We start from the raw sequence: 24254 nt of genomic DNA, 5'->3' as shown, positions 1-24254 counted from the left end.
TTTGACTCCATTAAGAGTCAGGAGTATTTAATAGCGGTAGAGTTGCTGCCGCAGAACGCTTACAGCGCCAGAGGCCCAGGTTCGATCCCGACCACGGGCGCTTGTCTGTACGGAGTTTGTACCTTCTCCCCGTGACCTGCGTGGGTTTTCTCCGAGATCTTCGGTTTCCTCCCACACTCCAAAGACGTGCAGGTTTGCAGGTTAATTAAGTTTGTAGGGTAACATAATAAATTAAAAATAATCAATAAATCAAAACGCCAATTTTAGTGCAAGAAGCCCAAAGTCCTTAGATGCAATCAAAGATAGTTCATCATTATTAATAAGAATGAACTGCAGATGCTGGTATAATTGACTTGGTATAAAACATGTAATATACTTGTCCCTGGTGTGTGTGGGATAGTGTTAGTGCCCAGGGATCGCTGGTCGGCGCGGACTTGGTGGGCCGAAGGGCCTGTTTCCGTGCTGTATCGCTGAACTAAACTGAAAGAGGGCGGACAGATAGATACCTGGATTCCTTCCACTTGATATTCCTCCTGCTCCGATTTCAGGGTCAACTCAATCAGCAGTTGTTGCAGCTTCTCGTTACAGTAATTAATACAGAACTGCTCGAAACTGTAGAGAGAGAACCATTCAGGATTGTGTCAGCGGAGATGGGGCCTTGCCTCGTGTCTGTCTACGCTGTGCCTGTCTGACTTTGCTGTCACCATCGCTCTCCCATCTTCCCGTTGGACAAAGCTTGCACCCAAAGAGCAAGCAAGCGCTCCCTGTCACACACGTGGTCTGAACTGCCCCCCTCACTTCAACTCTCCCTCTGCTCCACAGCAGTGGGGAGCCGCACGATGGCAGCCTCGTCAAGATTTTATAAAATATATTATTATTATTATATTATTAACAGTCTACCACAGAGGGCAGTGGAGGTCAAGTCACTGGATGGATTTAAGAGAGAGTTAGATAGAGCTCTAGGGGCAACTGGAATCAAGGGATATGGGGAGAAAGCAGGCACGGATTGGGGACGAATAGCCGCCTCCTGCACCTATTGTCTATGTTTCTATGTTTCTGTCTGTTTTCTCGTCTTTTTTTTGTGATTTTTAGCGTGTTTAAAAGGTTTGTGTAAATGTTCTCCGGTTTGTTTTATGTGGGGGGTGGGGGAGGGGGTCGAGGGGGAAACTTTTTTCTAATCTCTTACCCTGCCGGAGATTGTTTCCCGGGTCGTATCTCCGTTCGCTCTGCGGCCCAACATCATGGAGCTGGAGGCCTTGCTCGGGACTGACTTTGAGCCCCACCGCGGGGCATAGACTTAACATCCATTGCCTGGGATCGTTCCAACCGCGGCCTGCGGACTTCACCATCGAGGAGCTCGCAGTCCCGGGAGAGGCCGAGTCAGGAAGCTCCAAAGTCGCAGGAGGTTTCGACCAGTCCCGCCCCGGGGTCCGATCGCCCGGCGAGGGGGAGCTGACATCCCCCCCCGATGTGGGAGCTTGATCGCCCCAACACGGAGGGCTCAACCGCCGGCTACGGGAGCCAAGATCGTCCCGTCAACGGAAGGTTCGAGGCCCCCGACCGCGCATCTCTGGAGAGAAGGAATGGGTGACATTTCGGATCGAGACCCTTCTTCAGACAAAGGGGCTCGACCCGAAACATCACCCAAGGTCAGAGTGGGAATGGGAGGGGAAACTTTTTTTTCAGTTTCTTACCTTTGCCGGAGATGCGATTTTTTTCCGGGTCACATCTCAGGTCGCTCTGCAGCCGACCATCGATGGAGCTGGAGGTCTCCTCGTACTGACCTTGGGCCCCACCGCGGGGCGTGGCCTTAACATCGGGGTCGATCCCTTGCCTGGCACGACAGATGGCTCAATGGGCTAAGTGTTCGGCTGGCAACCGGAAGGTAGCCGGTTCGAATCCCGCTTGGAGTGCATACTGTCGTTGTGTCCTTGGGCAAGACACTTCACCCACCTTTGCCTGTGTGTGAATGTGTGTGAGTGATTGATGGTGGTCGGAGGGGCCGTAGGCGCAGATTGGCAGCCACGCTTCCGTCAGTCTGCCCCAGGGCAGCTGTGGCTACAGAAGTAGCTTACCACCACCGAGTGTGACTGAGGAGTGAATGAATAATGCGATGTAAAGCGCCTTGAGTATTAGAAAGGCGCTATATAAATCCCATCCATTATTATTATTATTATCGCTCCAAGCGCGGCCTGCGGGCTTGACATCAGGAGCTCGCAGTCTCGGGAGAGGCCGTGGATGTCGGGAGCTCCAACAAACGTAGAGGCTCGACCAGCCCCGACGCGAGGTTCGATCGCCCGGCGCGGAGGAGCTGACATCCCCCCCCGATGCGGGAGCTTGCTCGCCACGACACGGTGGGACAAAAGGCCGCCGGCTACGGGAGTCAAGATCGTCCCGTTAACGGAGGACTCGAGGCCACCGACCGCGGGAGAGCAAAGGGAAGAGATTGAACTTTTTTTCACCTTCCATCACAGTGAGGAATGTGGAGGGGTCACTGTGGTGGATGTTTATGTTAAAATGTGTTTTGTGTGTTGCGTTGCTTTTTATTTGTTGACTGACTTGGCAAATGAAATCTCTCATATGTTGCAAAACATACCTGGCTAATAAAGTATTATTGTGATTGAGTGTTGGACAGAACTGGTGTAAACGGGCGATCGCTGGTCAGCGTGGACTCGATGGGCCAAACGGCCTGATCCATGCTGTGTCACTAAACTAAACTAGACTAAGCTAAACTTTAATGACATCCTGTGAAACAATGCAATGCATCACAAGGTTCTTACCTGTTGACATCAAAGACTTCAAAGCCATAGATATCCAGTAGTCCGATCACAGTTTTCCTGGTCGCATCCTAGGATAAAGTGAATGGGAATAATGAATCCAAGGCTCGGACAGAGTGGATGTGGAGAGGATGTTTCCACCCGTGGGAGAGTCTAGGACCAGAGGGCACAGCCTCTGAATTAAAGGACGTTCTTTTAGGAAGGAGATGAGGAGGAATTCCTTTAGTCAGAGGGTGGTGAATCTGTGGAATTCTTTGCCACTGAAGACTGTGGATGCCAAGTCAATGGATATATTTAAGGCAGAGATAGATAGATTCTTGATCAGTACGGGTGTCAGAGGTTATGGGGAGAAGGCAGGAGAATGGGGTTAGGAGGGAGAGATAGATTAGCCACGATTGAATGGCGGAGTAGACTTGATGGGCCATTCTCCTGTCTTCTACCCATAGCCTCTGACACCTATACTATCTATCTCTGCCTTAAATATATCCACTGACTTGGCCTCCACAGCCCTCAGTGGCAAAGAATTCCACAGACTCACCACCCTCTGACTGAAGAAATTCCACCTCATCTCCTTCCTAAAAGAACGTCTGAGGCTGTGACCTCTAGTCCTGGACTCTCCCCCGTGTGACCTCTAATCCTAGACCAGGTGTGGGGGACCTTTTCATGTTGAAAGGCCGCATTAAGTTAGCTGTAATCTAATAAGGCTGCATACTTCAAAATGTACATTATTTTGTTAAAATAGCCCTCATGACTTACTAATGTTTTAATTGTTGCCGTCAGTCGGGGAGGATTATTTCGTTGAATCTACTTTTACTCTTTGGTATTTTAAATACGTTCATCTTAAGATTAAAATAGAAATAATAACAGACGAACATAAACATATTAATAAAAATAAAAGGATTTGTTCTACAAAATTTAGATTCATTCGAAAGGCCGCAGTTAATGGCCGAGAAGGCCGCAGGTTCCCCAACCCCTTTCCTAGACTCTCCCCCCACCAGTGGAAACATCCTCTCCACATCCAGTCCAACGCTTCCTCTATCCAACCTGGCAATGCCAACGGTGGAAGAGTTTCCGTGCTCTCAGATGTTTCAAATGACAAAGGTTCTCCTTCGTACCTGATTAGCGAGTGATTGATTAATCTTGTTAACGAGCCAGGTAAATGTTCGCCCGTAGATAGCCTTTGCCAGCGCGTCCCGGGCACAGAAAGCTTGTTCAACACTCAGGGGACTCAAAACCTTGAAAAATAAAAAAACTTAAAATGCAACAAATTCCCATTTAAGGAGTGCGATTCCTCCCCCATTTTAACATTTTCCCCTCCCATTGTGCTTGGCATCTTTTCTCTTTCAGAGAAGCAAGAAGAAGGGTCTCGGCCCAGAAAAGTCACCCATTTCTTCTTTCCAGAGATGCTGCCTGTCCCGCTGAGTTACTCCAGCTTTTTGTGAGTTCCTTCCCACACACAAGTAAATATCTCAACTTAAAATGAGAATGATTATTCCAGGGAGAGTGGCAGGGTGGCGCAGTGGTAGTGTTGCGGCCTCACTGCGCCAGAGATCGGGGTTCGATCCTGACTGCGGGTGCTGCCTGTACGGAGTTTGTACGTTCTCCCTGTGACCACGTGGGTTTTCTCCGGGTGCTCCGGTCCCCCCCCCCACACTCCAAAGACGTACGGACTTGGAGGTTAATTGACCTCTGTTCATGTGTCGGAAGGAACTGCAGATGCTGGTTCACACCGAAGATGGACACAAAATGCCGGAGTAACTCAGCGGGACAGGCAGCGTCTCTGGAGAGAAGGAACGGGAGATATTTCGGGTCGAGACCCTTCTTCAGAGTGAGAGTCAGGGGAGGGGGAGACTAGAGGTATGGAAGGGCAAGGTGTGAAAACGACAGATCAAAGCAGACGATTATTAAGGGAATGTAGATTGGTTCATTGTTGGCTGAGGGGAAAGTGACAAGAGGGGCACGCAACCAGTAAAATTAATCAGGACAGTGAAACTAGTCGGAGAACTAGGGTGGGGGAGGGACGGAGAGAGAGGGAATACAAGGGTTACTTGAAGTTAGAGGAACCAATATTCATTCCATTGGGTTGGCTGAAGGAGGGTCTCCACCCCATTCCTTCTCTCCAGAGACGCTGCCTGTCCCGCTGAGTTACTCCGGCATCCTCTGTGTATAGTCTGGCTTCCCTCCCGCGGCCTCCCTCCCCCGTGGGTGGTCTCCTGCGCCGGCGGCGTCTGACGCCACGTTATTTACCTCTTCCGCTTTCGCCTCGATCTTCTTGTGCGTCAGCCCCTCCTGGAGGACCAAGACGTGGACACCCAGCAACTGTGAAGAAAAAACCAGGGGAGATAGAGCAGAGAGAGGCACACCATGAGGATGGAATGTCTGAGGCTCCTTGTCTCAAGGATACAGTCATGGAGTTTATGTGTGATTGGAGCGGAATCTGGCCATTCGGCCCATCAAGTCTACTCCGCCATTCAATCATGGCTGATCTATCTCTCCCTCTCAACCCCATTCTCCTGCCTTCTCCCCATAACCCCCGACACCCGTACTGAGTGACACAGCATGCAAACAGGCCCTTCGGCCCAACTTGCCCGCACCGCCCAGCTACACTAGTCCCACCTGCCCGCGTTTGGCCCACATCCCTCTAAACCAGTCCTATCCATGTACTTGTCCAAACGTTATGATAGTACCTGCCTCAACCCCCTCCTCCTGCAGCTCGTTTTAGTGCACCCACCACCCTTTATGTGGAAAATGATACAGATTTCGTTTTTTTAAACCTCAGTCCAATTCCATTTTGAACCTGAAGAAGGGTGTTGACCCAAAATGTCACCTGATCCTTTCCAGTCTGAAGAAGGGTCTCGACCTGAAAGGTCTCCTTCCTATTCCTTCTCTCCAGAGATGCTGCCTGACCCGCTGAGTTACTCCAGCATTTTGTGTCAATCTCTTAAATTTCACCCCAATTCTCATCCCCATCCCCATTTTGTGTGAAGCCATTGTTTCCAGAAGGTTTCGTTTGGTTTAGTCCAGAGATACAGCGCGGAAACAGGCCCTTCGGCCCACTGAGTCCGTGCCGACCAGCGATCCCCGCACACGTACGCTACGCCACACACACACTGGGGACAATTTACAATTTTACCAAGCCAATAAACTTACAAACCTACACGCCTTTGGAGTGCGGGAGGAAACGAAAGATCTCAGAGAAAACCCACGCAGGTCACGGGGAGAACCTGCAAACTCCGTACAGAGCAGCGCCCAACCCAGGCGACTATTTGCGTGCTGGCCACAGAAGCAGATCTACCACCACATATCACGATCGCTCCACACACTTAAATCTATACTCCTACAGCTATCTGTACACTGTGGAAGGCTCGACTATCTTTCGATGGATTGTCTTTCTGCTGACTGCTTAGCACGCAACAAAAAGCTGTTCACCGTACCTCGGTACGTGTGACAAGAAACTAAACTGAACAGGTATGGTACTGAAGAAGGGTTTCGACCCGAAACGTCGCCTATTTCCTTCCCTCCATAGATGCTGCCTCACCCGCTGAGTTTCTCCAGCATTTTTGTCCTCCTTCGATTTTCCAGCATCTGCAGTTCCTTCTTAAACAGGTCTGGTACTTTTTAAGTCACATGCACCAAGGTTCATTGTTGTATACATTTCAATACAAGTATCACTACACATAAACACTGAGATACGGTTTAGAGGGGTGTGGGCCAAATGCGGGCAGGTGGGACTAGTGTAGCCTGGGCATGTTGGGCCGAAGGGCCTGTTTGCATGCTGTGTCACTCTATGACTTGATCAGTACGGGTGTCGGGGGTTATGGGGAGAAGGCAGTGCATCTTAGATAAGAGTCTCAGATACAGGGCAAGTGTACGGCAGTCGTACACTGAGGCCAGTTTGGCGCCATTTCAAGCCCCCGTTGTTGTAAGTGTAGCTTTTCTAAACTAAATCGAAACTGAACTGAGCGCCCGTAGTCGGGATTGAACCTGGGTCTCTGGCGCTGTGAGGCAGCAGCTCTACCGCTACGCCTCTGTTTTGGCCCTGATTCGAGGTTGTTTTGTGATCCTTCCATCTGCCTACCCCGGAATCTTTACCTTGGAGATCCAGCGGACTTGCTTATCCACGGTGATGTTGGCGCGCCCGTGGTTGTCTGCGATGAACTGGATGTTGCCCAGGTGCAGAACGCTGGCGACTACCTCCAGCAGGTTCTGTGGGGCAGAAGCAAGCGATCAATACCCGAAAATATGCCAAACATTAATTATTATTATTAATAAGGTCATAAGTGAGAGGAGCAGAATTAGGCCATTCAGCCCGTCAAGAGTTTAGAAGGATGAGGGGGATCTCATTGAAACGTATAAGATTGTTAAGGGCTTGGACACGCTAGAGGCAGGAAACATGTTCCCGATGTTGGGGGAGTCCAGAACCAGGGGCCACAGTTTAAGAATAAGGGGTAAGTCATTTAGAACGGAGATGAGGAAACACTTTTTCACCCAGAGAGTGGTGAGTCTGTGGAATTCTCTGCCTCAGAGGGCGGTGGAGGCCGGTTCTCTGGATGCTTTCAAGAGAGAGCTGGATAGGGCTCTTAAAGATAGCGGAGTCAGGGGATATGGGGAGAAGGCAGGAACGGGGTACTGATTGGGGATGATCAGCCATGATCACATTGAATGGCGGTGCTGGCTCGAAGGGCCGAATGGCCTACTCCTGCACCTATTGGCTATTGTCACCCGTAGTGGGGATCGAACCCGGGGTCTCCGGCTCCCCAAGCGCTGTAAGGCAGCAACTCTACCCACTCCGCCACCTTGCCGCCCTGATCTTTGCAAACTGCTGGGTGGTTTTGATCTGTCCAGTGCTCTGTATCTGTGGTGAATGGAAGAAAAGCCCCTTGCTGAGGCAAAGAAAAAAAACCACTGAAGGAGAATGAAGGATGAAGGGAATATCTTATAGAAACTTACAACATTCTTAAGTGGTTGGACAGGCTAGATGCAGGAAGATTGTTCCCGATGTTGGGGAAGTCCAGAACAAGGGGTCACAGTTTAAGGATAAGGGGGAAGTCTTTTAGGACCAAGATGAGAAAAACATTTTTCACACAGAGAGTGGAGAATCTGTGGAATTCTCTGCCACAGAAGGTAGTTGAGGCCACAGTTCATTGGCTATATTTAAGAGGGAGTTAGATGTGGCCCTTGTGGCTAAAGGGATCAGGCGGTATGGAGAGAAGGCAGGTACGGGATACTGAGTTGGATGATCAGCCATGATCATATTGAATGGCGGTGCAGGCTCGAAGGCCTACTCCTGCACCTATTTTCTATGTTTCTATGAACACTTACATCGATGTCATGGTCAGTGAAGCCAATCACGGACAACGCTTTGCGGACGGTTTTCCAGTCAAGTTTATCGTTGATGGAACTCACTTTGGCACATTCACCCTTATTGGAGACAGAGGACAGGAAAAGTTAACGACAGAAAATGATGCAAATTCCATAACACCGCGATTAAAATTACAATGAGTATAAAGTTATGACTGGTGAGCACGCAACAAAAAAGATTTTTCACTGTACCTCGGTACACGTGACAATAAACTAAACTGAACTGAAGCATAGTTTGGTTTAGTGCAGTTTAGTTTAGACATACAGCGTGGAAACAGGCCCATCGGCCCACCGAATCCGCGCCGACCAGCGGTCCCCGCGCAATGCTACACACACACACACTAGGGACAATTTACAATTATGCCAAGTCAATCAACCTACAAACCTGTACATCTTTGGAGAGTGGGAGGAAACCGAAGATCTCGGAGAAAACCCACCTGGGTCATGGGGGAGAACGTACAAACTCTGTACAGGTGGGGGGCGACACGGTGGCGCAGCGGTAGAGTTGCTGTCTTACAGCGCATCCAGCGGCAGAGACCCGGGTTCGATCCCGACCACGGGTGCTGTCTGTATGGAGTTTGTACGTTCTCCCCGTGACCTGCGTGGGTTTTCTCCGAGATCTTCGGTTTCCTCCCACACTCCGAAGGCGTACAGGTTTGTAGGTTAATTGGCTTGGTGTTTGTGTAAAAACTGTCCCTACTGTGTGTAGGAACATAGAAACATAGAAAAAGAGCAGGCCATTCGGCCCTTCGAGCCTGCACCGCCATTCAATATGATCATGGCTGATCATCCAACTCAGTATCCTGTACCTGCCTTCTCTCCATACCCCCTGATCCCTTTAGCCACAAGTGCCACATCTAACTCCCTCTTAAATATAGCCAATGAACTGGCCTCAACTACCTTCTGTGGCAGAGAATTCCACAGATAGTAGGGTAGTGCTGGTGTGCGGGGATCGCTGGTCGGCACGGACTCGGTGGGCCGAAGGGCCTGTTTCCGCGCTGTATCTCTAAACCAAAGTAGACAGCGCCCGTAGTCGGGATGGAACGCAAGCGCTGCAAGACAGCAACTCTACCGCCGCGCCGCCTCGCCGTGCCGCCACACGTGCAGCCGTTACCTGGATGAGGTAGTGGTAGAGCAGTGGGTTGCGGTCCAGGCCTAGCCAGCGAAGCAGCTCATCGTCTCCTCCCTCCAGCAGCTGGTAGAAGATGTGGAAGTTACGTTCCCTGTGGTTCTGGTGGGCCACCCGAGACTTCTCCAGGAGATAACTCAGGATGTGGCCCCCCACAGGAGCCCCCTGCAAAAACAACACCCCCCCGACGGTGAACACCCACACACTAGGACCGCCGCCTCATCTCAACACCTGCACGACATTTCAACTCTAAACTGAAGCATCGCAGAATCAAAAGGGATTCCTTGCCACAGACGACATCAAAGACTCCAAAGCCATAGATATCCAATAGTTCAATCATAGTTTTCCTGATCGGGTCCTCGGATAAAGTGAACGGGAATAAGGAATCCAAGACTTGGGTAGTGTGGATGCATGCGGTGATGATGTTTCACTAGTGGGAGAGTCCAGGACCAGAGGGCACGGCCTCAGAATTAAAGGACGTTCTTTTAAGAAGGAGAATTAACATTTTAGTTTCAAGGGGAGGCCATTTAAGACTGAGGTGAGAAAACACCTTTTCACCCAGAAAGTTGTGAATTTGTGGAATTCCCTGCCACAGAGGGCAGTGGAGGCCAAATCACTGGATGGATTTAAGAGAGAGTTAGAGAGAGCTCTAGGGGCTAGTGGACTCAAGGGATGTGGGGAGAAGGCAGGCATGGGTTATTGATTGGGGACGATCAGCCATGATCACAATGAATGGCGGTGCTGTCTCGAAGGGCCGAATGGCCTCTGCCTGCACCTATTTTCTATGTTTCTATCTATGTTTCTATGAGATGAGGAGGAATTTCTTCAGTCAGAGGGTGGTGAATCTGTGGAATTCTTTGCCACAGAAGGCTGTGGAGGCCAAGTCGGTGGATGTTTTTAAGGCAGAGATAGATAGATTCTGGATTAGTGTGGGTGTCAGGGGTTATGGGGAGAAGGCAGGAGAATGGGGTTAGGAGGGAGAGATAGATCAGCCGTGATTGAATGGCAGAGTAGACTCGATGGGGCCGAATGGCCTAATTCTGCTCCAATCACTTATGAACCCGTACTTATAAAAGGAGTCTCAAAAACGACTACACTTATATGGGCACTAGGAAGTGTAGATGCTGGTATCTTGCCTAGACCACAATATGCCCCAGCACAACGTTACCCCAGCACATTGTCATAGAGTCATAGTCATATAGCGCGGAAACAGGCCCTTCCACCCAACTTGCTCACACCACCCAACATGTCCCATCCACACTAGTCCCACCTGCCCGCATTTAGAAACATAGAAACATAGAAAATAGGTCCAGGAGTAGGCCATTCGGCCCTTCGAGCCTGCACCGCCATTCAATATGATCATGGCTGATCATCCAACTCAGTATCCTGTACCTGCTTTCTCTCCATACCCCCTGATCCCTTTAGCCACAAGGGCCGCATCTAACTCCCTCTTAAATATAGCCAATGAATTGGCCTCAACTACATTCTGTGGTAGAGAATTCCACAGATTCACCACTCTCTGTGTAAAAAAATGTTTTTCTCATCTCAGTCCTAAAATATTTCCCTTTTATTCTTAAACTGTAACCCCTTGTTCTGGAATTCCCCAACATCGGGAACAATCTTTCTGCATCTAGCCTGTCCAACCCCTTAAGAATTTTGTAAGTTTCTATAAGATCCCCCCTCAATCTTCTAAATTCTAGCGAGTACAAGCCGAGTCTATACAGTCTTACTTCATATGAAATATGAAATTTGGTCCATACCCCTCTAAACCTGTCCTATTACCTGTCTAAATGTTTCTTAAACGTTGTGATAGTCCCTACCTCAGCTACCCCCTCTGACAGCTCGTTCCATGCACCCACCGCCATTTGTTGTAAAAAAAAGTTACCCCTCAGGTTCCGATTAAATCTTACCTCCCTGACCTTAAACCCATGCCCTCTGATTCTCGATTTCCCTACTCTGGGCAAAAGTCTCCCCCTATAACTCAGGCCTTTGCGTCCTGGCAACATCCTCGTAAATCTTCTCCGGCACCCTTTTCAGATTGACAACATCTTTCCCATAACATGGTGCACAGAGGAGAACGCAATACTCTAAATGACAGACACAAAAAGCTGGAGTAACTCAGCGGGTCAGGCAGCATCTCTGGAGAAAAGGAATAGGTGACTTTTCGGGTCGAGACTGACTTCTTCAGTCTGAATACGGGGGAAGACCAGACACGTCACCTATCTCTTCTCTCCAGAGATGCTGCCTGACCCGCTGAGTTACTCCAGCGTTTCGTGTCTGTCGTCGATGCTTTTCCTGTCTGACAAGCTTGATCACCTTACTATTCAGGAAGTTGATTAATTCATTATGGGGCTCGATGTCCAACATTTCATCTCCCCAAATGAGCTGCCTTTCAAACGAGGCCCAGATTGCTATCCGAGCTCTGATCGTTTCGCGATGCTTGCCAACATCAGACAATGGCCCCCTTTCAATCTTGAATTACTTTGCTGTAAATAGTCCTGGAACTGGACACAATTATTTTCGCTCTAAATATTTCATCGGGAACGACAACAAAATCCTGCTCGGCTGGTCTGTGGGGCGGGGGAGGGGGGGTGATAGGATATCGTAACGTGAATCGGGCCTAGACGTTAGAACAGGCCCGGCTGAAGCCTGTGGCAACAGGCCAAGGAGAAAATCAGTTCCCACAAGTGAAATCACAAGCCAGAAATAGGTCCGAGAAACATCGACACAATTTGACAAATAGAAACATAGAAAATGTTACACTCTTAAAACAACTATATTACAATCCTTGTCAAGGATGGATTCCACCCCCCGGCGGTGCCCAGCGGTCGCGGAAATCCCCCTGGGCGTCCACGGACAGCGCACATAGAAAACATAGTGACATAGAAAACAGGTGCAGGAGTAGGCCATTCGGCCCATCGAGCCATTCAATACGATTATCCAAAATCAGTACCGGCGGAGTAATCTCGATGGGCCGAATGGCCTAATTCTGCTGGTATCACTTGTGAACTTATGAAGACCTGGGAGTGAAGGTGTGTCACACACTGAAGGGTGGGGGTCCTAGCCATTCTCCGCACTGCCAGAACGATGGAATACATTCATTCTGGTGTCTATGATATTTTATCACCGTGGACTTTGGCCTTCTCTGTGTGAGATGGAAATCAGAATAACATTATCTTTGTACCGTGAAGCTGAACTGGATGTCCATGTATTTTCCAAAGCGGCTGGAATTATCGTTCTTCAAAGTCTTAGCGTTTCCAAACGCCTGAAATAAAAGAGCAAGAGTTCATGTACGTTATTGGGAAAAGTCATTGATTCAACACATTGATTGGGATGAGGGCTGGACTTTGTAGCTTGCCCATCTTTACACTCTAGACTTTGGTGATACAGTGCGGAAGCAGGCCCTTCGGCCGACCGAGTCCATGCTGACCACTTCTCTGCCACAGGATGTAGTTGAGGCCAGTTCATTGGCTACATTTAAGAGGGAGTTAGATGTGGCCCTTGTGGCTAAAGGGATCAGGGGGTATGGAGAGAAGGCAGGTACAGGATACTGAGTTGGATGATCAGCCATGATCATATTGAATGGCGGTGCAGGCTCGAAGGGCCGAATGGCCTACTCCTGCACCTATTTTCTATGTCTATGTCTATGACCAGCCATCCCTGTACACTAGCGCTAGCCTACACACACTAGGGACAACTACCCAGCGATCACCCCGTACACTACTACTATCCTACACACTAAGGACAGTTTACTGAAGTCAATCAACCTACAAACTTGCACGTCGTAGGTGTGTGGGAGGAAACCCGGAGCACCCGGAGAAAACCCACGCAGGTGACAGGGAGAACGTACAAACTCCATACAGACAGCACTCGCAGTCTGGATCAAACCCCGGGTACCTGGCGCCGTGAGGCAACAACTCTACCGCTGAGCCACCATCTTGCGCTGACTTTGATTGAATGGCGGAGTAGACTGGCCTAATTCTACTCCTATCCTTAATGATCTTATGAACTGCAGATGCCGGTTTACAAAAAAAGACACAAAGTGCTGGAGTAAGTCAGCGGGTGAAGCAGCATCTGCGGAGCACACGGGTAGGTGACGTTTCGGGTCGGGACCCTTCTTCACACTGATTGTGGGGGAGAGGGAAGGGGAAGAGGGCTGGCGTTTTTTCTCTTTCTCTCATCTTCTCTCATCGTCTTTGGTAACTTGTGCCAGTGGACGTTCTTCACCGGGCCTCGAGGGAACGGTGGCTGTGTACAATAGAGACAAGTTCGCTGGAACACAAAATTGCTGGAGGAACTCAGCGGGTGCAGCAGCATCTATGGAGCGAAGGAAATAGGCGACGTTTCGGGCCGAAACCCTTCTTCAGACTGATAGGGGGTGGGGAAAGTTCGCTGGAGTTGGGAGTTGGCAGCGGCAACAATTCCTGATGCTTTGTTAAAGGGCCAGTTGCAGAAGGTAGTACAGCAGTTTGCAGCCTGTCAAATGGTAGAGAGCTTCGAGATCCTTGGCATTAATATCATCAATGATCTGCCCTTTCTGCTAGAGATACAGCGCGGAAACAGAAGCCTTCAGCCACCGTGTCCGCGCCGACCAGCGATCACCCTGTACACTAGCACTATCCTACACACATGGGGCAATTTACAATTCTTACCAAGACCAGTTAACAGCTGCTTTTATTCTCAGAGTAGATTCGCTGCCTCACAGCACCAGAGATCCGGGTTCGATCCTGACCTCAGGTGCTGTCTGTACGGAGTTTGCACGTTCTCCCCGTGACCACGAGGGTTTTCTCCGGGTGCTCCGGTTTCCTCCCACTCTCCAAAGACGTGCAGGTTGGTAAGTTAGTTGGCTTTGGTAAAAATTGTAAATTGTCCCTAGTGTGTGTAGGATAGTGCTAGTGTACGGGGTGAACGCTGGTCGGCACGGACTCGGTGGGCCGAAGGGCCTGTTTCCCCGCTGTATCTCCAAACTAAACTAGACTAAACTCAAGAGAAATTGTTCTTCAGGGCATTGGACAATAAGTCTGCTGACAAAACTGTCAAATTGTAAGGTTAGTCACAGAGCCATACAGCATGGAGACAGGCCAGCAACTCCATAATGGATGATAGACACAAAAAGCTGACATTTCTTCTCGACCCAAAACGACACCCAGTCCTTCTCTCCAGAGATGCTGCCTGTCCCGCTGAGATACTCCAGTATTTTGTATCAACCTTTGGTTCAAACCAGCATCTGCAGTTCCTTCCTACACATGAACTGAGCTGAACTAAGCTAAACTAAACTGAAATAAACTGAATTGAACTGAGCTAGATAGAGCTCTTAAAGATAACAGAGTCAAGGGTTTTAAGAAGGGTTTTGTCCCGAAACATTGCCTATTTCCTTCGCTCCATAGATGCTGCTGCACCTGCTGAGTTTCTCCAACACTGTTGTCTACCTTTGATTTTCCAGCGAAGTTCCTTCTTAAACACAGAGTCAAGGGATATGGGGAGAAGGCAGGAACGGGGTACTGATTGTGGATGATCAGCTATGATCACAATGAATGGCGGTGCTGGCTCAAAGGGCCAAATGGCCTACTCCTGCACCTATTGTCTATTGTATTAAACTGAATTTAATTGAATTGAACTGAATTGAACTGAACTGAACTGAACTCAACTCAACTCAACTCAACTCAACTGAATTGAACTGAATTGAACTGAATTGAACTGAATTGAACTGATCTGAATTGAATGGAACTACACTGATTGCTGCTCCAAGCGGTGCTCACCTCCAGTACAGGGTTGGACAGCAGGAGGCGGTCACGCACCACTTGTAGTTGCTCCGTGGTCTGGCAGGTCTTGGCGTAGAATTCCAGGATCTTCTTCGAGGCCTCTGTCTTGCCAGCTCCGCTCTCTCCGGAGATGAGGATGAAGTGGTTGTTGTACTCTGTACACATTACCCGGTAGGCGTTGTCAGCAATGGCGTAGCTGCAGGGGACAGAAGAAAGCCAAGCGTCGACAAGATCTCCGTTAGATCACCCCTCGCCTTCCTGCGCTCCAAGGAATAGAGTCCCAGCCTGCTCAAACTCCCCCTGTAGCTCACACCCTCGAGTCCCGGCAACATTCTCTGCAAACCTTTCCAGCTCAACAACATCTTCCCAACAGGTGTCTGAGGTTGTGGGGAGAAGGCAGGAGAATGGGGTGATGAGGGAGAGATAGATCAGCCATGATTGAATGGGGGAGCAGGCTTGATGGGCCGAATAGCCTAATTCTACTCCTAAGAACATGAGCTTATGACCAACATGACAATTTGCCGGCTCTATGACTCACATGTGAGGCGGAAGTTCAAAGAAATTGACTCCTTCGTAGAGTTCCTTCTTCTTGTGTGTGTATATATCCAGTTCCTTGTACGGATTCACAGAAACAAGCAGGGTGCCGATGTACGTCTGAGGAATTAAAAAAAAATCCATGTCAAGAAAATATTGAACAAATCTTCATCTATGCGTCAGCATGCTTCAAAGTTCTGAATCAAATGATAACACTCCTGGAGATATTTCACTGCGTTGCGATATAAATACCAACACCATAGACTGATACAGCGTGGAAACAGGCCATTCGGCCCAACTCGTCCATGCCGGCCAACTACACTGGTCCCATCTGTCCCAGTTTGGTCCATATCCTCCCAAACCTGTCCTATCCATGTACCTGTCCAACTGTTTCTTAAATGTTGGGATAGTCCTTGCCTCAACGACCTCCTCCACCAACTCGTTCCAGACACCCACCACCCTTTGAGTGAAAAGGTTGCCCCTCAGTTTCCTATTACGTAGATTATTAACTACTCTAGTACCATCAGGTCATGGTTGGCCCGTATCCCTCCAAACCTTTCCAATCCATGCCCCTGCCCAAATGGCTCTTAAATGTTGTTAGTGTACCTGTCTTAACTGCCTCCTCTGGCAGCTCGTTCCATATACCCACCACCAGTTAATAATATGAACACACACACATCCGCACGCACAGGGCGGCGCGGTGGCGCAGCGGTAGAGTTGTTGCCTCACAGCGCCAGAGACCCGGGTTTGATCCTGACTAAAAGCCCTGTCCCACTGTACGAGTTCATTCAAAGAGCTCTCCCGAGTTTGCCCTGATTCGAACTCGGAGATTTACGGTAATGGCCGCTCGTAGGTACTCGGGTCTCTCGTGGACATTTTTTTCCAACATGTTGAAAAATCTTCACGAGTCTTCCCAAGTTTACGGCGTTTCCCCGAGTACCTGCCGTTAGCGTTATGAGCCGCCAAGAGACGTCCCCGAGCTCCGACGTACATTCTACGTGCTTACCACGAGTTTGATTTTTTTTTAAATCTCGGGAGGACACTTGAATGAACTCGTACAGTGGGACAGGGGTTTAAGGGTGCTGTGTGTACGTTCTCCCACGTGACCTGCATGGTTATTCTCCGGGTGCTCCAGTTTCCTCCCACATTCCAAAGACGTACAGGTTTGTAGGTTAATTAGCTTCGGTAAAAATGGTGAAATCATTCGTAGTGTGTAGGATACTGCCATTGTGAACCAGTGATCGCTGGTCTGCACGGACTCGATGGGCCGAAAGGCCTGTTTCCGTGCTGTATCTCTAATTAGCCTGTGTAAATTGTTGCTAGGGTGTGGGATAGAACTAGTTCATAGGTTCATAAGTGATAGGAGCAGAATTAGGCCATTCAGCCCATCAAGTCTACTCTGCCATTCAATCATGGCTGATCTATCTCTCCCTCCAAACCCCATTCTCCTGCCTTCACCCCATAACCCCTGTCACCCAAGTGCACGGGGTGATCGCTGGTCGGCGAGGGCTCGATGGGCCGAATGGTCTGTTTTTGCGCTGTATCTCTAATTAGCCTGTGTAAATTGTCCCTAGTGTGTGTAGGATAGAACTAGTGTGCGGGGTTGCCTACTCGATGGGCCGAATGGTCTGTTTTTGCGCTGTATCTCTAATTAGCCTGTGTAAATTGTCCCTAGTGTGTGTAGGATAGAACTAGTGTGCGGGGATCTCCGATGAAGGGCCGAAGGGCCTGTTTTCCGCGCTGTATCTCTAATTAGCCTGTGTAAATTGTCCCTAGTGTGTGTAGGATAGAACTAGTGTGCGGGGATTGCCGACTCGATGGGCCGAAGGGCCTGTTTCCGCGCTGTCTCTCTAAAACGAAACGCTAAAACCGAGGCGGTACACGGCGGCGTTTACGTAGATGAGGTTCTCTCGGAAGCGTTTGCGGAGGTTGTCCAGGAAGGCCTCTTCGCTGGTGTAGGAATCGAGCAACACAAAGTCCTGCACTCCCACTCTGTCGCGAGCTGTCAACGCTGCCTCCATGTTCACGGGGAACCTGCTTCCCGTCCCCTTCTGCTGAGAGAGTAAGAGAGACAGAGAGGAAATGCTGTCAATCTGCACAGGGACCCAAGTCAAGTCAAGTCAAGTTTATTCGTCACATACACATACGAGATGTGCAGTGAAATGAAAAGTGGCAATGCTCGCGGACTTTGTGCAAAAACAAACAGAATGGAACAGAATCACATATTCTTTTACATATTACATACTGTGGGAGGAAGGAAAAGGAAAAAAAATAGCACTTTAAAAAAAAACAGTAGAATGGTAACAGTAAAGTTAGTCCCTGGTGAGGTAGTTTACAGTCCGAATGGCCTCTGGGAAGAAACTCCTTCTCAACCTCTCCGTTCTCACAGCACGGCAACGGAGGCGTTTGCCTGACCATAGCAGCTGGAACAGTCCGTTGCTGTGGTGGAAGGGGTCTCCCCATGATCTTATTGGCACCGGCACAAATAGCGTCCAAATAAAACTGTGAACATCCCACGTACATCATTGTGTTGGAAGGAACTGCAGATGCTGACTGACACTCAACCCGAAACGTCACCCGCTCCCTCTCTCCACAGATGCTGCCTGTCCCGCTGAGTTACTCCAGCATTTTGTGTCTGTCTTCCATATTGTTGCCAGGGGCCTGAGCTGGAGGGAGAGGTTGAGCAGGCTGGGTCTCTATTCCTTGGAGCGCTGGAGGATGAGGGGTGGTCTTATAGAGGTGTACAAAATAATGAGAGGAATAGATTGGGTAGACACACGGAGACTCTTGCCCAGAGTAGGTGAATCGAGGACCAGAGGACAAAGGTTTAAGGTGAGAGAGAATGAAAGAGGGAGAGAGAAGAGTATTGTACACTGAGAACTTCCCTTAATACACTTCCCTTCATTGCTAGACAGACACAAAAGGCTGGAGTAACTCAGTGGGCAATAGACAATAGACAATAGACATTAGACAATAGGTGCAGGAGTAGGCCATTTGGCCCTTCGTGCCAGCACCGCCATTAATGTGATCATGGCTGATCATCCCCAATCAGTACCCCGTTCCTACCTTCTCCCCATATCCCCTGACTCCGCTATTTTTAAGAGCCCGATCTAGCTCTCTCTTGAAAGCATCCAGAGAACCGGCCTCCACCGCCCTCTGAGGCAGAGAATTCCATAGACTCACCACTCTCTGTGAGAAAAAGAGCAGCATCTCTGGAGAAAAGGAGCAGGTGATGTTTCGGGCCACGACCCTTCTTCAGACCAAGGGACAGGGGAGTGGGGATCAAGCGGTATCGACGGTACTTATTACAAACGAGCGACAGATATGCAGAAAGCAACGATGATCAAGGAAAGGTGGAGCCCACAATGGTCCATTGTTGGCAGTGGGGGAGGTGATAACGAATTATAGAGACAGTGGAACTCAGCGGGACGACAGCGAAACTGGCACGACGACTCGGGTGGGGGAAGGGCGAGGAGAGAGGGACCGCAAGGGTTACTTAACGATAATCATCACTAGCCCAAGACATCCTCGGCAACCTATTTTAGTTATAGTAAGCGAATCCTCCCTTTCTCAATGTTTCTAATAATACCTAATATTTTTCTTCAACAATTTCCTGAGACTTATCTTGTTCCAGCACTAATTATCTCCCAGTCAGGAAATCGATGTTCCAAGGAATTCTTTTTTGAAACCTAAGGAAATGGTTTACTCCCCCCCCCCCCCCCCCCCCCCCCCTCCAGCTTGGGTGAAAGGTTAGAAAGCCTGACTTGCATTTTAACTAGATATTTCTATTTTTTTTAAACCCAGGACCGTCATAAGCATTTTAATAATCTTATCAAAGACAGACACAAAAAGCTGGAGTAACTCAGCGGGACAGGCAGCATCTCTGGAGAGAAGGAATGGGCGATTTTTCAGGTCGAGACCCTTCTTCAGACTGGTTGGGGATAAGGGAAACGAGAGATAGAGACGGTGATGTGGAGAGATAAAGAACAATGAATGAAGATATACAAAAAGGTAAGGATGATAAAAGAAACAGGCCATTGTTGGCTGTTTGTTGGGTGAGAACGAGAAGCTGGTGCGACTTGGGTGGGGGAGGGATGGAGAGAGAGAGGGAATGCCGGGGCTACCTGATGTTAGAGAAATCAATATTCATACCGCTGGGCTGTGAGCTGCCCAAGCGAAATATGAGATGCTGTTCCTCCAATGTGTGTTTAGCCTCACACTGACAGTGGAGGAGGCCCAGGACAGAAAGGTCCGTGTGGGTAGACACAAAATGCTGGAGTAACTCAGCGGGTGCAGCAGCATCTATGGAGCGAAGGAAATAGGCGACGTTTCGGGCCGAAACCCAGGGTTCTATTGTTTAAAAATCGAAGGTAGAAAAAAATGTTGGAGAAACTCAGCAGGCGAGGCAGTGTCTATGGAGCGAAGGAATAGGCGACGTTTCGGGTCCATAGATGCTGCCTCACCCGCTGAGTTTCTCCAGAAATGTTGTTTTCTATCTAAATAGATAGACATGTTGTGCCTGGCAATACTTATTCTGTTCAATAACGATGGCCAAACCATCTGCTCTCAGTAAATTCCAACTCCCCCCCCCCCCCCCCCCCCCCCCCCCTTAACCACATCTGCAGCTTTTCTTGAATCTGAAAAACTTACCTCTATGAGTTGGAGTCGGACTGAATGTTTTATTGGGCCGATTCTCAAGTCTCTTGCAACCGTTGTGCCCTGGGCTGATGGAGACGCAGCGAATGACCGGGTGAGGGGTGAGTGAGTATGTCGGAGGATGTTTTGAGGGGGTGAATTGGATCTGGGCTCCACCTCAAGGAAAGCAGTGTCATGATTTATGGCAAGGATCTGGATGCCGGGCCGGGGAAGGACGTTCGGTTTTCCCCCACTGTGAACGAGCCAACACCCGATAACACCAGGACTCAGATAACGGGGGAAGATAAAAACGTGTAAGAAGGAACTGCTCATGCCGGTTTCAATCAAAGATGAACTATGAACTATCAACTGTGAACCCAGGCCAGCCTCATCTCCCCAGCGTTTACAAACTCGTTACACTCAGCATGTAGGTGTCCCTGTGAAGATTCTGTGTCACAGGGCGACAGACATGCGAAACAGTAAAAACATCGTTAAATATTCAAGGCTATGCGATCTCACCACCAATGCCTCTGCACTCCTGCCTCGTCTCCTTGTGAATGTTGTGCCTAAACATCTAACTGGATGACCAAGTCCTGAAAACATCTCTGTCCTCAGTCACGAGGTACAGTAATGGAGTCAGAGGCCCTTCAGCCCAACTCATCCATGCAGTCCAGGAAGTCCATCTAAACTAGTCCCATTTGCCCACGTTTGACCCATATCCCTCTAAACCTTTCCTGTGGAATTCTTCGTCTGTGGAATTGTCTGCCTCAGAGGGCGGTGGAGGCCGGTTCTCTGGATGCTTTCAAGAGAGAGCTAGATAGGGCTCTTAAAAATAGCGGAGTCAGGGGATATGGGGAGAAGGCAGGAACGGGGTACTGATTGGGGATGTTCAAAAGGGAACTGCAGATGCTGGAATATCGAAGGTACACAAAATTGCTGGGGAAACTCAGCGGGTGCAGCAGCATCTATGGAGCGAAGGAAATAGGCGACGTTTCGGGCCGAAACCCTTCTTCAGATGATCAGCCATGATCACATTGAAGAGCCAAATGGCCTACTCCTGCACCTATTGTCTATTATATATACCTTTCCAAATGCCTTTTAAAAGTTTAGACTCGTTTAGTTTACTTCAGTTCACTTCAGCTTAGTTCAGTTTAGTTTAGTTTTGTTTAATTCAGTTTAGATTAGAGATGCATCGCAGAAACAGGGCCTTCGGCCCACCGAGTCCGCGCCGATCAGCGATCCCCGCACACTAACCCTATCCTACACACACGAGGGCCTGCTTCACTGCTGTTTCCTTCAATCGATCAACCAACCCATGCTTTGAAATTCTGCAGCACACGTTCTCCCTGTGAGTCTGAAGAAGGGTTTCGGCCCGAAACGTTGCCCATTTCCTTCGTTCCATAGATGCTGCTGCACCCGCTGAGTTTCTCCAGCACTTTTTGTCTACCTTTGATTTTCCAGCATCTGCAGTTCCTTCTTAAACATCCCTGTGACCGCGTGGGTTTCCTCCGGGCGCTCCGGTTTCCTCCCACGTCCCAAAGACTTGCAGGTTTGTAGGTGGATTGTCATCTGTAAATTCCCCCAGATTGGTGTAGCGCGCGGATGAGAGATAGTGCGATAACATAACACTGGTGTGTTCTGGTGACTGTTGGCCAGCATGGACTGGATGGGTCGAAGGGCCTGTTTCCATGCTGTATTTCTGATCTAAACTACAAGACTTAAGTGGTGAACCTCCATGTTTAGTTTACATGCCACTTAACAGGATTAGGAAGAGGTAGTCCGCCTAGTCTCATGTTTCTGATTACTTTCCATCTCACTGGCCTGGATATTCTATCTATGATGTTCGGCATAAGCCATGATCAAATTACACTGCAACTGAACAGCGGAACACACTCATTTTCTTGGCCCTTAACACGGGTATTTACATTAGCCTAGTTTACCGACCAGCGATCCCCGCACACTAACACTATCCGACACACACCAGGGTCAATTTTATATTTATACCAAACCAATTAACCTACAGTCTTTAGAGCATCTGAGAAAAGCCGGAGAAAACCCACGCAGGTCACGGGGAGAACGTGCAAACTCCGTACAGACAGCGCCCAAAGCCAGGATCGAACCCGGGTCTCTGGCGCTGTGAGGCGGCAACTCTACCGCTACGCCACCGTGCTGCCACTAAATGCACTTGCATAGTTAGACATTGGCCCAGCCCGCACGGAGTGGCAGGAGCTGAATGGGCTGAATAAGGTAGATGTGTGGGAAGGAACTGCAGATGCTGGTTTAAACCGAAAACAGACACAAAATGCTGGAGTAACTCAGCGGGACAAGAAATGCTTTCAAGAGAGAGTTAGGGCTCTTAAAGATAGCGGAGTTAAGGGATATGGGGAGAAGGCAGGAACGGGGTACTGATTGGGGATGATCAGCCATGATCACATTGAAGGGTGGTGCTGGCTCGAAGGGCTGAATGGCCTACTCCTGCACCTATTGCCTATTGTCTATTGTCTATTGACAGGCAGCATCTCTGGAGAGAAGGAATGGAGTCCTTCAAAGACTGGACCATGTCTGAAGAAGGGGCTCGACCCGAAACGTCACCCATTCCTTCTCTCCAGAGATGCTGCCTGTCCCGCTGAGTTACTCCAGCATTTTGTGTCTGCCTTTGACATAGACTGATGATCTTGTGTCATTGTTTGCCACAGTCCGCCTCTATCAGTTGGCCAAGGCCAACAAGCCGAGGGGGATTTCCTGGTTTGAGTTTCCCTTGTCGATAGCAAGGCCAAAGTCTCACAAAGGGAGTGGACGACAGGGCAGCGGGAGCCCACATCCCATCCCATGGCCGGAAGCTCAATGCAGAGACACGGAGATCAAATTGCAGTCTCTGTTCTGCCTGCCACGGTGCTCTCACGAGTTCCCACCAAAGGGCGTTTGGGGTCATCCAAATAAACCCCTGGCCGACTTGGAACACAAGTCCTCTCTCAGTCTCCGCTCCACTGAACTCTGAGGGCCTGTCCCACTTGGGCGTCATTTGTGCGTCATTTACACGTCACGACGCACGACGCACATGTGATGCGCGCATGGCACAAGCTGCCGGAGGAGGTAGTTGGGGCTGGGACTATCCCATCGTTTAAGATGACAGTTAGACAGGTACATGGATAGGACGAGGTTTTGAGGGATATGGACCAAGCGCTGGCAAGTGGGACTAGGGTAGTTGGGACATTGTTGGCCGGTGTGGGCGAGTTGGGCCGAAGGGCCTGTTTCCACATTGTATCACTCTATGACACCTGTAGTCAGGATCGAACCCGGGTCAATGTCGCCGAGAGTCAGCAACTCTACCGCTGCGCCACCGTGCCGCCCAAAGGCTAGGAGTTTGTGAACATTTGTTTTGGTTTCATTTCCAGTTTTCCAGTTGCAGTTATTGTTTTTTTTGTTTAAAGTCCATCTCTACAGCAACTCAGCAGTGACTGTACTGGAGTGGGGGCCTGAAAGACAATAGACAATAGACAATAGGTGCAGGAGTAGACCATTCGGCCCTTCGAGCCAGCACCGCCATTCAAAGTGATCATGGCTGATCATCCCCAATCAGTACCCCGGTCCTGCCTTCTCCCCATATCCCCCGACTCCGCTATCTTTAAGAGCCCTATCTAGCTCTCTCTTAAAAGCATCCAGAGAACCTGCCCTCCACAGACTCACCACTCTCTGTGAGAAAAAGTGTTTCCTCGTCTCCGTTCTAAATGGCTTACTCCATATTCTTAAACTGTGGCCCCTGGTTCTGGACTCCCCCAACATCAGGAACATGTTTCCTGCGTCTAGTGTGTCTAAGCCCTTAACAAACTTATATGTTTCAATAAGATGCCCTCTCATCCTTCTAAACTCCAGAGTGTAGAAGCTCAGCTGCTCCATTCTCTCAGCTTTTAACTCAGTATTTAACATACTCCGCGGGATGGTGAGTTTCTCCAGCAGGCTCTTGTGTCTGCTTCGAAAGTATTTGAATCGACTGCATTATATCATTTCTGGCACCAGAGGAGGCTGTTTCACACCCAAGATATGGAGCTATGTACA

The 24254-nt window shown here is 49.4% G+C and overlaps 1 protein-coding gene across 1 annotated transcript in view; it reads right to left on the bottom strand.

The window, feature by feature from the left end:
• Nucleotides 1–20288, bottom strand: part of myo1h (myosin IH) — a 45259-nt gene extending 24971 nt beyond the window's left edge. The window contains exons 1-12 of the mRNA XM_033043789.1: nt 20214–20288; nt 17459–17614; nt 15568–15683; nt 15027–15225; nt 12452–12532; nt 9253–9432; nt 8100–8198; nt 6870–6983; nt 5025–5096; nt 3893–4012; nt 2781–2848; nt 507–612 (exon numbers count right to left, since the gene is read on the bottom strand). Of these exons, the coding sequence (XP_032899680.1) occupies nt 507–612; nt 2781–2848; nt 3893–4012; nt 5025–5096; nt 6870–6983; nt 8100–8198; nt 9253–9432; nt 12452–12532; nt 15027–15225; nt 15568–15683; nt 17459–17584 (1281 nt within the window). The 5' untranslated portion in view covers nt 17585–17614; nt 20214–20288. The remainder of the gene's footprint in view (nt 1–506; nt 613–2780; nt 2849–3892; nt 4013–5024; nt 5097–6869; nt 6984–8099; nt 8199–9252; nt 9433–12451; nt 12533–15026; nt 15226–15567; nt 15684–17458; nt 17615–20213) is intronic.
• Nucleotides 20289–24254: the final 3966 nt, after the last annotated feature.

Source organism: Amblyraja radiata, chromosome 25 (genome assembly GCF_010909765.2).
Source record: "Amblyraja radiata isolate CabotCenter1 chromosome 25, sAmbRad1.1.pri, whole genome shotgun sequence".
Classification (NCBI taxonomy): domain Eukaryota; kingdom Metazoa; phylum Chordata; class Chondrichthyes; order Rajiformes; family Rajidae; genus Amblyraja; species Amblyraja radiata.
This window is presented reverse-complemented; position numbering and strand designations above follow the sequence as displayed.